Genomic DNA, 18,173 nt, shown 5'->3' on the forward strand with positions numbered 1-18,173 from the left:
ATAGCACAGACATACTCTCTGCTCATAAAGACCTATATGGACAGTTGATTCAGTTCTACAAACTAATTCATAAATACAAGTAAAGAAAAAGCACTTTGCTGACCACAGAAACTAAGGCTGTAACATTCTCTTCGCTCTGCTAACCAGGTACTGACTGCGAGCAGCTCCTTCTAATACACTTCTAGTTGTAAGTAAAAACAAAAATTAACTGTAAAAATGTATCTTTGTAAGTCAGTAGTAAATTGATGGAATGGAAAAGGGGAAGGACAGCAGATAAGCCAGAAAGAAGGCAGGCTGGAGCAGATTTTAGTGCTTCAGTCTGGCAGAGCTCTGTAGTGTCATATCAGCAAACCTCAAGCATGCTATTTCCTCTGTCAAATTTCAATTTTCACACCTCAGCAACTGTGACTGTGGGACTGCATTGAGTTCCAACACAACAATGAATTCAGGTTTATATCTGATTGTAGAGCACAAGACTATTTGAGAACTCTGAAGATCTCCCTTTTGGATAATGGCCCAACAGTAAACTCCTGCAGCACCTCTCTCAGCTGGCTGCTTGTAAGATCTTCCTTTCCTCTGCTTGGAGTGCTCGAATTCATGTAAGCTATGGCTAAAAAAAGGATTTTAATTATCTGCTAGGCAAGATTTAAAGGAAATCAACGCATTACACCCATCTCCAAATAAACAGTACCAATAAGGTCTTGTTTCCATCAATGTCAAAATAAGATTTCCCTTGGTTTGACTCTTTTTTGTTGTTTTTATTTTTGAGCTCAGAAAGCAATGCTGATCCCAAAGAAAACTCCTTCCTTGGCTTTTCTGCCAGCTCTCCTGGGAAAAAGCTCTATCAAACATTTAAAGACAATTAGAGAGGCACTAAAAGTTAACACAAGTTATCATTTTATGTTTGCTCAATGCATTACAGGGGCTCATACATAAAAGAATGATAAGCTGCCTTGCTAACTAGAACCACCAAGTAAGACCAAGCTCATGCCTTTGCATGGCACTGTACTTGAGCCACCCGGCCGTACTGAACAGCACTGACCTCAGTATGAAAGCAAGAGCAAACAAGGGAGAGAATAAAAGAGAGAGGAAGACAAAAGGGAAATGCATCATTTAAATTTTCACCTCCTGTACACGTATAGAAAATGTTTAGTATTTACTGGTCAGCAGAAAGATGCACAATCCATTTAATTCCCCAGAAAAACACAGAGCATCATAAGCACTGTAAGAGGCTTTGGTGTATCCCTACAACACACTCATGTAAAATAATACTGAAATTCACTCATTCAGGTTACTTCCCATGCTTAACAATGTTTTCTCCTCCTGGAGTTTATAATTCTAATGATTACGGGTCAGGGAGGTGAACAGCCTTGGTGGCTGTAGGTAGGACACAGTTATTTTCACTGTGTACCCTCACTGCAGCACTTACTGGGGCAAATACACCTGTGAACATGAGAAACAGCCAGTCCTGACAGGCACAGTAATTCCTAACATAAAACAAGTCCAGATTATGAAATTAAAGCTACTACCACATACAGTTCAAATAGTAAACCAATCATCAGAATTCAGTTTCTTTTAGTTGGTTTGAAAAACTGTTACAGAGCATTCTCTCACATATTTTTGATACACATTTTAAAAGTTGCCTGATGAAAAGACTTTTGTTCAAGTATGATTTTAATAAAAGAGTAATGTAAAATACTGTCAGTAAAAAATTGTGAATGAAATAGAACCGTATATCAACATGTTGAAGACGCTGCTTGCCAATATAATGGTTAGCTTCCAGATCTAGGTGTTCTTTCTTTCGTCACTCAGCTCAATGACTTATTGTATAATATAAAAGACAGGAACGCTAAACAGATCAAAGACTAGTCTGTCTTTCAGCAGAAACAATCAAAGCTAAAAGATCTGCTATCTATTTCAAATGCAAATTGAAGTCACAGCAAGATCACAACAGAAAAAAAAAATGTTAGATCAGATACTTAAGCAGTATTTCAACATTCTAAATTATACCTCATAGCAATGTATTTGCACACACACTGGCAAAGAAAGATAAAGAAAGCACAGATTTAAATAGCTCTTCTTGAGCAGACAGAAAACATTTGTTAACCTCCCACCCCAGTGCACATCTTTTATTTTCTTAGATGCTGCCTATTCTAGCAGACAGCAAGATAGATACTCAGGTCTGAAGCAAAACAGTTTCCTCAGCATATTTCAGTCTGGCATAGCTAGGAGGGCTGCTCCAAAAGTGATGCCTCCTATTTTATGATGATGGCCCACAACAACCTCCCCCCCCCCAGTATTCCATGATATTTTGTTCCCATGAGACAGATAAAAACATAGAGCTAATGGTGATGACTATGTTCAAAACTGCAATTTGAAGCTGAGAATTTGCTTTATCAGATAGTGTTACTGTGCTCTTTGTAATCTCTGTGGAAATAAATAGGAGGCACAACTTTCAGGTAGACCTACAGATAGATAGACTCTGCTTGCACATACAAACTTTCCCACTATTCTGCCCTACTTAAAATATGTTGATTGACTGAATACATTTCAGAACAGAATACAAGAATTCGATATGGTTTCTCAACAGATTGTGCACTTTGGTTTTCACAAAACTCCTCAGCAATGCTAAGACAGACATGACCCTCTAACAAAAACTGAACTCCAGACTATTGGGCATCTCTTATGGATACAAACACAGTCAATATATTCCACAGCAAACATTTTGCAGGTATGAATGTTTACTTGTAACATAGGCATATTGCATCCAATAACTCATACACTGTTTCTTTCATGACTCTTTGAGACAAAAGCTATTCAGCAAAAGTAAAAAATATGAACATACTTCCCATGTATTAAAATTGAAGAGTAGATATACCCTCTAGGCACACTGCGAGATTGTGTAGTAGCTTATTACAAGCATACTCCAAACACATTTTCTCATGTTCTTCTTTGCTAACTGGAAGGTAGAATAACGTAAAAAAGAGGGCATATTGTATCTATACAATAAAAACACATGAGCAAATACATTCAAAATATGCTAATAAAAGGCATGCATCACGTATGGATGGCTCCCTCCAGAAAAAATTTAGAGAAAAGCAAGGTTACGGCTTATGTGCAACACCCTCAAGTGATAAGTTCCCAGACTGGATTCCCATTTGTAACATACAAGTGACCTTGGAATGGAAAGAAAAGAAAAAAAGCCATAAAAATCAAAGAAGTCTGGGCAACTGCATTTTTCTCATATGGCAAGTGGCCAAACAACCAAATGCCAGAAGCTGCTGCTGCCACAGGACAGGAGATGGGACTGGAGGAGATGCCATATTCACATGTATGTGGACAGACACATGACTAGGAGCTGCTTCTGCCCTCATGGTCACCAACAAGGTAATCCCTTCCTAACTAATGTGACACCCTTAGTGAGAGAAACTAAAACTTCAGTTTCTGTTTTGGTTTTCTGCTAGGTTATTGTAGCCTGTCTGAAACAGGCTTGCATATTCAAGGAACACAGAGCCCCTTCAAATAAGCTGGATAGAATACTGCAGACTGTAATCTACAGAATCAGAACAATTCCAACCCATCCCCACAAAGAATCCACTGTATGGAACAATATCTCTTTGTCTTTCAAAATGGACTCCAAAATCCCTTCTACAAAGGGAAAGAGAGAAAAGACAACTGGACTGGGCAGTTAAGCATTCTGAATCCAGCTGCAAACTATATGAGCCATTGGGATAAAAAAAGATACAGCCTTCTGATATGCTAAGAAAAAAAAAGAGGAACATGTCAGTTTGCCAGTTTCCTGTGTTCAGAGTTTTACTGCAATGAGTGGTAGTTGCTCAGTAGGCTGAGCTATGCCACAGCCAGCGTCTCTGCTGTTAGAAGACAAGGGATTTATCATATTCATCATAAGCTGACAAATATAGATCTTCAACTCATTGGCTTTGTGTTATTCTGAGACATAATGCAGTAGTTTTACTTAAATGTGGCTCATATGCAGTTTTAATAACTGAAGACTTGCAAAGGCTTCATCTTCTAGAGGAGCCTGGAGCGCAGAGTGACTCATGGGATGGAGAAAAAAGGATGCCATATAGTTTCTCTGAAAGTAGTCGAGCTGTTATAAAGAAAAGCTCATACAAAATCCCACCCATTACTGCTCTTTCTTTGCGGATATCCCTCTGAAACAAGCAAATCCACATGGTTCACTATTAGGGAAAATGATACAATATCTTCTGACAGAACAGTTTTTAATCTTGTGTCCATGACATGTAATTAAGGTAAGTAATTTAATGGAAAAATAAAACAAAACAAAACTGCACCCCAAAATGAAGAGCTCCACAGAAACATTTTAGGTAACCACAGAGTACCACAGCTTGAAAACTTTTCTTCCCATAGAAGAGTCAGTTGTTAAAAACGTGGTACCAGAGAACACAATTATTTCATTTACTTCTCAAAAGGACATAGGAAACAGGATCTGAAGCACTGCTCTGCTCCTACCCACTACAATAGTCAGTACTACTAGATGGTGACTGAGGTCAATAGAGGTGGTCATGCTCAGAGAGCCAAAAGGGAAGACAATCCTCTGACACCAAGGAACAGAAAGGAACACAATCTAAATCGGAGCTGACCTGTTTATTTCAAAAAAAGGATCATCGATGGAGCCGAGCTGCAGGGTTACTCATAATAAATGTTCTCTCCAAGGGAAAGCTAAGATGGAGGCAGGGATTGCATTTGCTGCCCAGCAATTACATGCTGACTGGACAGCCTTTCTCACAGACTTCTAGGCACTGAAGGCTGGTATTCCAGGACACTTGGAGCAGCAGGACATGCACAAAGTCATGTTTTTTAAGTTATCTTTACACTTGAGAGACTGGAATGGGTGGCAAGTACTGAAGTTACACACTACTTCACAAATATCTATAAGCAGGGCTTCATCTTTCTCTCTGTAAATGTACACATGTCTCTCTGAAGGTAATGCCTTCCATTCAATTCCATACACATTACAACAGATACAAAGAGCACAGTAACGCTATCTGTCAGAACAAAATCTCAGCTACAAAATGCCATTTTTCAATGCAGTCACCTTCCACATCAGATGTCAGTTTATCAGACTGCTCCTCTGCTCCATCTGTCTCACAGCAACAAAATGTTGTGGATTAGTGGCAGGAAGGCTCCCTCTCTACTGCTATCCAACATCCACCTGCACCAACATCCACCTTTGAAGTTGTGGGCCAGCATCATAAAATTGGAGTCATTACTTTTGGAGCAGCCCTTGTCTTTAGCTGAGTCTCCCTTTTGATTAATTTAACTACAGGCTCCTCATTTATTTATTTCAAGCTGCAGAAGGCAATTATAATTCCTGACAAAATACTGGAAAAAAAAATCACATAGATGGGCTGATAAAAAGAAGGTAACAAGACCATCAGTTGTCAAGTTTGCACCCCATCACTCATATGATGCTACCTACACCAGATCCAGACATTAAATTTCTCAGTATATTAATATGAGTATCATTCCCTAGTTAATTATCTAATAAATCCTTCCCTATTTACCTGAATTATGTACATGCTGAACATTTCCATACATCACTACCTTCCATCTCACATTAGAGAAGTCCTGCCCATAATTAAGTATACACTCTATTAAATGCAACGGTGACCATATTAAATGGAACCAAGCAGCCACTTCAGGGGTAGCAAGACAGTGTATTAATTTAAAGGTTTGGAAGGTCACAAATGGTCATCAGCCTGTCTTCTGCTGAGCCTTGTGTTGCATAGCCACAGTTAACTGAAGTTTCTTATCCCCTGCTCACCTTGTGAAGACGATATAAAACTGATATAATATAATCCAGCATCAGTGGAGCCATTACTAACAAGGAAGTATTTAGTATTGAAAGGAAGAGAACTTTATTTTTAACTGATAAGCTAAATTTGTTACAAAAAACACAGAAAATAGAAGCTTTTTTCTTAGAGACAGAAACGAGTCAATAATCAGGAAGTATCATTGCCAATGCTGGAATTCCTATTTTTGACACCTTTGGTAAATAGCTCAGTATGGTGCCTACAGCAAGACAAGAGCCAAGTGTTCACCTCTTTAACTGCAGCCACCAGTTTTAGAGCATTCAGCAGGAAAAGTGTGCACGTCAGCATCCTCCCAGCTGCCTCTGTGAGATTTAATTTATGCCGACCACAGAGTGACTGCGATAGCTCTCTGAGATGCCACAGCATGAAAACTGAAGGGTGGGGGTTAAACAAGCAGCAATGCACACCAGATGTCTGAGGAGGACATCTAAAAGATCTTGAGCACAAGGAAGAATATTAAAAAAAAAATAAATCCCCTTCAATGCCATAAATATTTATACTAAATCCAAGAAACTGGCTGAGTTTGAACTTGTCCTACATGAGTCACACTGCACTTCCCTTACCCCATCTCCATTTAATGCGTTCTGTATAAAACCACAATAAAGGAGGTGTCATAGTTATGTCAACTCTTTTTAGATATATATATATACACACACTAAGAGTAGTTTTTGCAAAGCTTCTGCTTTTGAACAGATTGCTTTCCAAAGCACATAAAAAGAACAACTAAATAGCCTTATTTTACTTGGCCAGCACTTGTGTGGTACTTACTGGTCCTCCTGGCTAATTTAGATTCATAGAAATAGTCTCCTTTTGACTAGACAACTCTAATTTTCTCCATATGGGCACATAATTGCAATTAGGAATACGACACACAGAAGGCAATTCCAACTAAGTAATCTGGAACCAAGAAACGATCGTTTTCTGAAAGGATGTGTCTTAAAAGTGTCAACATCTGCTTATTTAAACAAATGTCTAAATCTACTTTCAGAAGTGATATATCCTAAACATTAAGAACGAGGTAACCAAATGAGAAGTAATGGTATCATCTCTATAATGCACTAGTGTCATTTTAATATGAGTAGATACTCATTCCCAAAAACACATTGGTTATTTAAAAAACTCCAACAATTTAGCAGCTTCTATTATCACTTCTATTGCGCAAAGGATTGCTGGGCTGGACATTTAGTAGATGGTAACTACAAAGACTAAAACCTATCTGTGGTTCTGTGATTTCTGGTTAAATGAAGCAAAATTTCCATATGGGCTCGTATTCCACTACTTCAATACCATTTCAGTTCTGGTGGGCAAAAAGACTGATCTACTACTAAAGCCTCTCTTATTTCTAAACACACTTCAGACCAAAGACCAAAAAATCTATATTTTTGCATGCTGAAGAATAAATGTTAAGCCTTGTAAACCTGGGAAGTGGTTTCCATGCCTGCCTTGTCAGATGGGTTTCCAGGAAAAACTACTGTTTTCTAAACACAACTAGTTCCAAACTTTTCCTGGGAGAGCAGTGATATTTCCTGGAACATGCTCGTAATGTTTGGAAGAATAGGAGGAAAGTTACACACTGCAGTGCTCAGTTCTCACAGTTGACAAGGAATATGCCATCATGATGAGGAGTACAAATAATTATTTTAAAATAATCAAAGATAGGCTCTTGTAACAACAAGTTTCCTAATAGGCAGGAGTCACCTTTTCTGTGAAGGAACAGTCATTACTTATCTATTGCGAAAGAATAACTTTTCCCCTTCTACTCTGCCACAAAAGCTGTATCAACTTTATCCTGAATATTATCTACCACAATCACTGTGTACTACATTGTGGATGTTCTTGTCCCTCAGATACAAATTAGGCATCATCACATAAAATTTCTGGAGGGAACAGCTGTGCTTCATCATAAAATATGTTTAACAGGTTCTTTTCTCATACTAGAAATGACAAAAAGACATTAAAATCATCTGGAATTAACTTAAAAAATCTGATGCCAAACGGTACCATAAAATCAAGGTAGAGCAAGCGTTCTAAAATTCATTTCCCACTTTTCCCCACTGCACACTCATGTTACTCTTTACCACCAGATTTTCAGGAGCTAAATTCCTATTAAAATGAGATACCTCAATATCTCTTATGAAGACTCATCAGCTCATTAAAGTTTCTGGACAACTTTTCTTTAGCTAGAATCTGTACTGTTGTGGCCCCAGGAACACAACTGCTTTGACTTCACCAAAGCGATAAAAGAAATGCTGTATGGGGGTCTTTTCTAACAAATCAAATGCTTCAAGCTTGTCTCATCTTAGAATCAATGACAAACTATTACCAATGTTAAAAATAAAATTTGCCTAGTTCCATCCATCTGTAACATGAACTTGACAAGTTGACAGAGATATGCTTAATATACTTTAATTGCCTGTTCAAGATTGCACTTATACTAGTTGATCCATAGCCTCTTTCCTTCACACCAAGGCCAGGGATGTTCAGGTTGAAAATCAGGAAACATTTCTTCTCTGACAGAGTCAGAACAGGCTGCCCAGGGAAGTGGTGGAGTCACCATTCCTGCAAGTTTTCAAGAAAAGGGTAGATGTAGCACTTGGGGATATGGTTTGGTGGCCATAGTGGTGATAGGTTGATGGTTGGACTAGATGACCTTACTGTTTTTTTCCAGTTATTGATTCTATGACAAAATACATGCCACCACACCAAGCTATGCACACCGTTACACCAACTTGCAGTGACAGGCATGAGAACATTGGCTCGTTCTTTAAAAAAACTGTTAGATGAAGCACCAAGGGAAGTCTGCCTGCAGGAAATAAAAACTGCATCGTGGCACTTGTGGTGCGTATGCGTTACTGCACACACAATCTTGGCATAGTGCTTATGCAACAACATCTAGCAGCACTTTATCACACAGTCAATTATCTTCCAAAGTGCATGGCTTTTACTGAAAGGGAAAGGAAACAATGACTCTTTGTGTGTCAAGCAATGGTTCCATGCACAACTGCAAAGTAATTTTGAGGCAGATGATACAGACTGCACGACGATGAAAAAAAATGGCTGGCGTTAAGCGAATACTAAAAACAACGGCACTCTTTAACACTGAAAAAGTATAACACAATTTTTGTAAACACTCCTCCATAAACTTGTATTCATCGTTACCTTGTGCTATTATCAGTGAAGAATTACAGGCTCTGTCCTGCTGGATTACTGTTAGTGTAAACAACTTGGCTAAATAGCTTGGCACTCTGTCTGCATGCAGCATGTTAAAACTCTGTAGTCTATTCAGCCAAAATCAAATATAAAAGCCCATCTGTATTAATTCTAGGAAGAAATTAATAGACAACTATTTTCATGCAAATCAGAGATTTAAAAAAAGGCAAAACCAATACATATGGATGAACTTTTTCATTCATAATTTTAGATGCCACACAATGAAGACTGTTGTTTAAGCTTTTAGTTTTTCTCTAACAGTTCTCCATACAATACAGCGCGTTGTTCAAACTCTGGAGCAATTTAAGCTTTTTCAGTGTCTCCTGAAATCCCTGGATTTATTTCCAAAGAGACCTGGCGCTGTAACAAATTTGACTTGTGAGTAACAAGTTACAGCCTTTAAGCAAATTGCTCATTAACAGAGAAATTAACTTACTGCTACAAATTTCACTACCTTTTATCTCAGAAAGAAAAAAACCCAACAAACCCAAAAGGTACAAGCTGCCTATCTTAGCTGCTTGAAAGTTGTGGGATAAGGCTATTATTTGGTTTCCTAACTTCCTTGTTTGGATTATCGGTACACATGCTGAACTAGCGACAAGGATGAGGAGAACAATAGAATCCTAGGGATAAAAAAAAAATGAAATGCTTAAGTACAACTTAAATCTATCTTACCTTGGCTGAACAAGGAAAATAAACTGAATTTATATGTCAGTACTGAAAAGGATATTACCAACTTCATGTTCGAAGGAAATGAGTAAGAAAGGCCCAACTGTTAAGTCAGAGTTTTTTGGGTTTTCCTAAAGATAAAAGACACCAGGAAAGAAAACAACAAAAAAACCTCACAGGATGTTCCACAAACCCGGGACAGTTGGTAGGTGCATCTTAATTTACATGACTATGAACAGAAATTTTACAACTGATTACAAAAAATACCAACCCAAAAAACAAAGAACCAAAAAATCACTGAGAGAGAGCTTCCTAGCCCATTTATTGTTTTAGTAATCCTTAACAGAAGGATAGTATTAAAGTAATTTTATATATTTAGAAACTAAACCCAACTTTGGAGTTAATAGCAGAAACTGATGTTACAATACCAGGGTAAAATGCAAGGTCAGCAAAGAAAACTGATGGAAACTATTCTTTAGAACTTAAGAAAGCAGGTTATGTTTCATTAAAAAGCAAATGAAGCTAGCAGAAACCTTTTCAGGCTCCACACTGGGCATCAAACATCTACACGGACCCTTCTGGGAAGATGTACATATATCCAAAATGGCTTGCAGTGCCCTAAGACAATACATAGCTATGCAAGTTCAATGTTGTAGCCAACTAATGGTTCATTGTAACAGGAAGTCAGAGAAATAATTATGTAATACGCCACTAACTAATGTAAGCTGTCCTGAAACCAGAAAAGGGTGGGTTTTTTTGTTGTCTTTTTTTTGCTTTTTGTTTTTTTTTAAATAAATCTGGATCCAATTTTCTTCATTAAAAAACTCCAGTCTTCTGGACTGTCCAGAGAACCCTCTATAACTATTTCAAGTGCTCCAAGTCTCATAACATGCCTGGGGGATTTCTTAGCATCTTATTGCATTTCTTTATACCTTTCCCAGCACAGCCGTTCAAGCCTTGAGAATGTAGTAATAACACAAAGCATTTGAAAATGCAAGAGAGGAAGGAAGACAGAAATCTGCCTTCCAACATACAACCATCTGTACAGTCCCTCAGATAAACAACAAAATGAAACAAATCTTTTACTTGGAGACTGCACCTTCTCATACATACTCTATTTGAAACAGGGAGCCAGAACTGGCTACAGTGCCCCCGGATTAGTCAAAGAGCACAATCACCTGTGATTTGTTTTTGTTTAACCCAAAGCCCTCTTGCCATTACCTCACACACAAGGCTTTCAGAGAAAGAATATTAAGCTATAGTTAAGTGAGTTTCCATTGCAAAACAAGATACAGATGTTCTACCTCTGAATACATGCCCAGATCAAGTGCTTGTTATTCGATATGAAGCACTGGGAATGCCAGACTGGTACAGAACGGCTCTGCTTCATGGCCTCTTCACCTCAGCGAGGACAACAGTCTCCCAAGAGTTTTCTGATGTCTCTAAGCTCATTAGGAAGAAAACAGTGATCTGAAAGCACTACTCATTAAGCTGGTCATTGCTGGTAACTGGCAGCAAATGTTTCGGAGGATGTCAGATGTATTCCCACTAAAAATCAGAATTAAGACGCTGAGCCAACAAGCCTCTAATTATTTCTTCCTTTCTACTGCACAATTACAGTAAGTTTCTTGAAGTGCTAATAGTATTATCACCTTTCAATCATTGAAAACTAAACTGTCTCAACTGGAATTTTAGCTTTCACTGGTGAAAACTCAAAAGTTCATTTTGTTTTTTAATGCAACTCGTTAAAAAGGCCATGTCATTAAAATTGAGGCTTTTCTCCCAAAAGCATCACTTAAAATGAGACTTAATCACAGAACATCATAAGAACCTCAAAAGTAGTAATAATATTGAGAGAATGCCCAAAAGGACACAAGTTAGCAGCATGAAACTAACCACCCTGAGGAAAGGAAATGACTTATTCTGTGGTTCTAAGTTATGAACTCCTATTCAAAAACTCTCACCTCATCCTCTGTTATAATTTTTATGCTGGCTGGGATTGTCTTAATTACACACATGTGCAAAGCTTTCCATCATATTAGAGAATCAAAGAGAGCTGAGGCTGGAAGTCATGTCTGGAGATCATCAAGTCCAAACCTCCTGCACAAAACCAGGGTCAACTAGGACAGGTTGCTGAGGGCTGTGAACAGATGAGTTTGAGTTACCTCCAAAGAAAGACTGCACAACTCTCAGAACAACATGTGACAGTGTTTGAGCACTGTCACAGTTGGAAGAAATGTATTATAAATAAATAAACTTAAAAATATATCTTATGTTTGAAAAAACTGTCAACTCCAGCTAGGAGCACAAAATGCTCCTACCGAAACCTCATCTCCTTTGGGGCTAGCAGTAGAATTTCTAGATCTGCCATCTTCCCCCATCTCACAAAGCCAGCGTTCTGTCCATAAAGCAGATCCCATCAATATTAGTCATCATTATGCCCTCTTCCAGTAAGCCTCAACTGAGTAAGGCGAAATGAGAAATATCTTTTATGAACTGAATGGCACTCTGTGAATAAATGGTCTCATACTCACTGGAGTGTGATCATGACAATATTTCTTACCAGCATAACGAAACTGAGACAAATCTGAGGTTTCCTGTAGCTATCAAAGAAGACTGACCAAATGCTGACATTAATTCAGTAACCTAAAACTTGCAGGCTACATATTGCTATCTGCAACTCTTGCAGGACAAAACCAAGGAGGACTCCTCATGCAAACTACGCACTTCTATTCCATACTGAACTAAGGAACTGTCAAAGGCACCCAATGGAAGAACTTTTCCCATTCCTTAAACATCAGAACATTTCTTACGTACAAGCTACAGCTACAAATCAATGGCACATAGTTCCAATGGCTTGTGACTGGAGGTGGAAGTTTAAAATAGAGTAAACATTATAAAACGACAACAGTATGTTTCATCAACAAACATATTCTCTCAATAAGTAACAGTGAGAGCTGCAGGAAAGAATATAAAGGAATAAGGAAGTCATCTCACTTACTTCCTGTAGGATATAGGTCCATACATATAATATGAATCCAGATAAGACACATAATTCTTTCCACTGAAATTTCAATCCTATTTTCACAGAATATATTTGTGTCTACATCTGCAAAAGTACAAAGTACTTTTTAGGAAGACAACTACTTAGAAGTAGTTCAAGTATGACCTTCAATAAATCCTAATTAATTGAGTCTGAAAGGGCACTTTGTTCTCAGTCTACTTACTACTACAGCAGCGTCCTTGAAAAGACAAGATCCATCACAGCTGATACAGCTCTTAGAAAATAAATACTCCGGCAGAGGAAGATCTGTAGGCATCTCTAAAACACCCTTACAGTTCAGTGCAGATGTTGTCAGTGACTGTTTATACTTTTTAAACCACTGGGATATAAACACCTCACTATAAACACCACCGAATTTTTGCTTTTTTTTTTCTCATTTTTTTGTATGTTTACTTTAGTGTTAAAAATGTTAACTTCCATAATAAGGAAAATAGCAACAGATGTTTAAGCTAAACAAAGACTGCTATAGTAGAGTACTCTGAGCAGCTTTTAACTTCTAAAGCAAAGATCTATTCAAATAACAATTAATGGAGAAAAGGGTGGAAAAGGAGATCTGGAAAGAATCACCCATTAAAATTAGGCATAATTCTAATGAATTGAAGTAGTGAGCCAAAGCTACAGTTTTTCTGCTTCAGTCAACAAAACACTCATGAACATGTACTACGTAAGCAGAATTTTAAGCAAACTTCATGGTCTTCATCAGAAGTTGTTATTTGACTCCAAACAAAGCACTGCTTACTACGAGAGAAACAAAAAGTTAAAGGATCCTTCAAGTTGTCTTTTCTTAATTAGTCCTCTAGCTATAATGGAGAAAACACAGGTAGGAAAGAACCAGAAAATTCAACTAGTCTTGCACTATCTCAGTTCTGGATTACTCAGTCCTGATATGAAAACTCAAACTTCTTTAAAACAGCTTTATTCAAGCAAGTTATCTCCATATTTGAGCAGGAAAGGAAAAGAAAGAACAACGACAACAAAAGAATCAAATATTAACAGTTCTATAAGAAACTCCTCCATTTCCCAAAGGAAGGAAATGTGTCCATTCTGATTTAATGGTAGAAAAGATGTTATTTTCCAAAGAGAAGCTCAGCTCTGGCCTAGTCCTTTTTTTGAACATATGAATAGGCATTTTCTATTCCTATGTGTACTCCTTATTGTTTCTTCCCTAACAACTACAGCAAGTTTATTTTCCAAATGAACACGGAAAATGTTCCTGCTGAATCAGAAGAAAGATTTCTGCAAGGCTTGTGTGTGGCTACAGCAAAAACAGTTCTACTGCCAAGCCGAATTAGCTCTGTGGTGCCTTTCTTTCCAGTCAAAGCCAAGCCATAACCACTTCTTCAAACTGCACGTAGATAAAACTCCACTAAGATTAAGAAACTTATTTTACTCTATTACCTCAGGCAACTTCAAAACAGGACTATTAATGCTTACAAAATGGAGAGCAAATGCCAACCTACATTAGCTGGAGACAACATAGGTAAAATTCAGAGTCCAGCAGAGAGAAAAAATTACATTTTCCAACTAGTTGTGTAATTCTTTCCACAGGGGACGGGAGCGTGGGGTGGTTCTTGGGAAAGGAGGGGTGTGCGCGATGGAGGAGGGGGAGGCATCTCGCAGCCAGGGCTTTCTCTGAGCTGTGCAGGAAATGAGAAGTCAAACAATGGGCTACTCTGTGCTCTGCAGCACGGCGCCTCTGTGAGCCCCACGGCTGTGCACTCAAACTCTTCATTGTTCGCGACCCAACTGCTGAATTGATGTAAAAATTATTTCGAGCTACACTGTATAAAAGCGTCTCCCCCACCTAAAAGCGGCGGTGCCCGACTGCTAGGTACGGTTACAAGCAGAAATGTAAATTAATACCTACACCCATATTACAAACTATTTCCTTCACAGCTGCAGACATTACCAACAAACAATCTGCCTGGCAGACACAGAAGCAACACAGTCCTTTAAACAAATCTAACGTGAAAAAGAAAAAAAAAAAAATGTCCTTCCCTTAAACAAAGCCGTATTAACAACCCAGACTGTGAGCTATCTTAAAACCAACCATAGAGATCTTCTTTCAGGAAGAAAATCCACGCTTACAAATAACATAAAACACACCCGACAAAAGAGCTTTGTGAAATGAAAGCGTTACCTTCGTAGCACAGAATGCCAATATTGTTGTTCATCTTGTCCAAGTATTGGTAGTTCAACAGGTCCATCTTCATAAATAGCATTTATTGGGCTAGCAAAAAAGACCAGCTTGTTTGCTTTCACCCAGATTCAGGGAGATGGAAGCCAGGCGAATGGTGCTGAGGACGCTCCCGGCCCCCGAAACTTCACTAGCACAAGGCCCAGCCTTCACTAATCAAAACAAAGTATATTAAAGAAAAGTTGGAAGGATTAAAACACACACGACCCCTTCCAAACTTTTACAAACTAAAAGTATATTGCGTCCTTCAGTACAAAGAAAACTGTCTGAAAACTTTTCAAGTCTTTCTCCAAAAAAAAAAAAAAAAAAAAAGAAAGAAAGAAAGAAAGAAAAAGCAAACAGAAACAAGGGAAATTTCCTAGGACAAAGACACACTAGTTCTCCTCACAGCCCGCTGCAAGTTAACTGCACTGACATGCAGGCTATGCTTGGTATGACTCGTATGTAAACCAGCTTCCTCTCTCTATCAGGCGGGGAGGACTGAGCATGCTCAGTGAATCCCTGGAGCTCTTCAAATGTCAGGGATATTTTCTGTACAAGATCAGGCTCTAAATGCACTAAGTGTTTGAAAGAAAGAGCAGGAGGAGGTGGAGAGCCTGCACAGAAGGGGCCTGTGCAGCAGGGGCCATGTCAGAGCCGCCCTGACAGGAAGCAGCGCTGCCACCGCGAGCGGGAAGCGAAGGCGGCACGGCTGCTGGGAGGCCTCCATGCGGGCAGCGGCCTGACTGCTGCACCACCACAGCACGGCGCAGCCATCTCTGAACAGTCCTTAGCTCTGTTCTTTTGCTGTATTTCCCAGCACGACCTCAGGCACTGCCATGTACTATTGCAGTGATATAAGAGTGGCAGAGCAGAACAGCAGCTGGTTAGGGAAACGTGACACTGATGGTTTACCTCTGTGCATAGGTACTGTGCGCTCACACGCACTGCTGCCAATCAGTTCGTCACTACATTTGATTCTTTTCAGGTATATTAGTTAACAGAAATTCTGTTTGGATCGTTAGCAATTGGTACAGCTCCACATGAAGTGCCGCAGATGATGGAGGTTTCCACAGCAGTTGGTCTCATCCCAGGATGCGGTCAGCCCTTCTGCAGTTCAAGCCTTGACCACAAAGGCTGGCGCTGCTTGTACAGATGTGTGTGACTCATCTGGAGAGGGCAGAACATCTGTATAGAGGAAGGCATGTGCTAACCTAGCAGGCATCGGCTTGAACTTCCCGTGGCTAATCAACACCTGAAGGCTGATTTGACAGAAACAGAGAAATAAACCCCGGAGAACTTTGTTCTAGGACAAACAATAAGGCTAATGGAGTCCTAATCTTGCCTCTACCTCTCTTTCCTCTTCAAATTGGATGGCAATTCTTCCCTGTCTTCCTGGGAAGGAGAATTCTAATGGTACACAGGAGAGCAGATAGTCAGTGAGAATCAGTAAGAAATTTTAATTTCCACTTTGGGAATCCTTCTGCTTTGTTACTGCACTACTGAGGCACTTTGCCACAGCATTTTGAAAAGTACTACTTAAACTACCAACTAGTCTGTTCCATCTGCCGTTCTTCACACGCTTCACTAATCTGAGATACCTTCCACTGAGCTGAAATCAATCAGTGCATCAACAGGTTAGATGTGGCATGCATAGTTATTAACATCACCCCAGGATAGTTCTTACTTCTTTTTCCATACACTGATAGTTGCTACCACAACTAGTGGTGTGCCATACTATCTCTATGTTATCTCTGATATTATCTCAAGTACTTCTCTTAGCATTGCACACACTTTTCTTCCATAAGGCAGATATATATCCAAAGCTGTATATAATGTATTTAGTACACTGGAACTTTTAACACAACAGCATCCCCTAGAGGTAACTGAAAATCCACATAACATCTTTCTGAATCACTGTAGACTTCACATCTAAGTAAATCAAATTTGACTCTAATTAGCCCACTTAAACAGATGAGATAGTTCAACCTCTTTGTGATCTTCAAATTCACTTTTAATAGAGAAAGCAAAGACAGTCTTCACACAGGAATGCATTTCCATGGTAGTATTCTGAGGCAAGGAAAGCAAAACCAAAGCGGTTCTATTAATTAGATAAATCACAGTTGTCAAAACCGAGGGATCAAATACATACTTTGACAGCTAGCGTCCGCATTAAGGTGGAGTTAGACAAAATTGCCTTTTCTACAAGAAAACAAAACTTTCCCTCTTGCAGAATACAGTGTATATCCACAGAAGTTGTGAGAAGCAACTGGCACAGCAGACTTAGCATCTAAACTCCATATACCTTCTCGGGATTAGCTTATGTTTGGTTAAATGGACTGATGCCCCTTAGCAGCTGGAGATACTTTTTGAACCTCCATCAGCTTCTCATCTGAACAGAATCTAGTTTACAGCCAAGACCGCTCCAACACAGACCAAACGAGGACAATGAGAAGATACATTGTGAAAGCAAATGCTCGACCCAGCAAGAACACTGTTACTGTGATATAACCAGGGTGACTAATAGCTGAAGAGCAAAAGAGAGCATTTTTCAGATTTAACAAAAATCTTCTCAAACACGCCCTTTCAACAACATACACAGCACATAATATTATTGAGTCACTTAATGCTTCCTAAATACTGGTGGAACTCTTCTACTATAAAAAGATATAGAAGTCATTTATTTAAGTAATTAGGGGAATCTTATTAAAAACTTAAGCTATACTTGTGCATTGATTACCTGAACGTAGGAAAAGCTGGCAATTCCTGCATACGTCACATCCATAATAATAGATACTAGTAAGAGTTTATACTATTTTTACAGCATTTAAAAATATAGAGCTGCTTCAGAACAAACAGTTCCAAGAAGCTACCTACAATGGAGCATTCTCTCTGAAGACCAGTCTTCCACCTCTCTCCCATGGTTCTCTCACCCTGCCTGCCTCCTTACTCTCTTCTCTCATTCTTGCACAGTGGGGCCTGCAGAACAAGGAATGCTTGGGAGGCTCAGCCTCAGACGTGGTATTACCCCATTTGGCTCACTTCTGCACAGACAACAATAGATGTTACAGCTCCTGAGGCTGGGAAGGCTTTTATGATCTATCACCTGGTTGATATGTTAACATCCTTCATGAAAAAGGTTGGAGGAGTAAAACAAGTGTACTTCAGGTACAGGTTCTACCTTTTCCCTTCAACT

General features: G+C 39.0%; 1 protein-coding gene across 4 annotated transcripts in view; it reads right to left on the reverse strand.

Moving 5' to 3' along the window:
- VGLL4 (vestigial like family member 4) overlaps positions 1–18,173 on the reverse strand; it is a 69,479-nt gene that overhangs the window by 26,421 nt on the left and 24,885 nt on the right. The window contains exon 1 of one of the 4 annotated variants that reach the window (XM_015874786.2): positions 14,942–15,449. The exons of the other annotated variants lie outside the window; for them this stretch is intronic. Within the exon in view, the coding sequence (XP_015730272.1) occupies positions 14,942–15,023 (82 nt within the window). The 5' untranslated portion in view covers positions 15,024–15,449. Of the gene's footprint in view, positions 1–14,941; positions 15,450–18,173 lie in introns of those variants that run through there. 4 annotated transcript variants of the gene reach the window in all.

The sequence above is a fragment of the Coturnix japonica genome, chromosome 12 (genome assembly GCF_001577835.2).
Source record: "Coturnix japonica isolate 7356 chromosome 12, Coturnix japonica 2.1, whole genome shotgun sequence".
Classification (NCBI taxonomy): domain Eukaryota; kingdom Metazoa; phylum Chordata; class Aves; order Galliformes; family Phasianidae; genus Coturnix; species Coturnix japonica.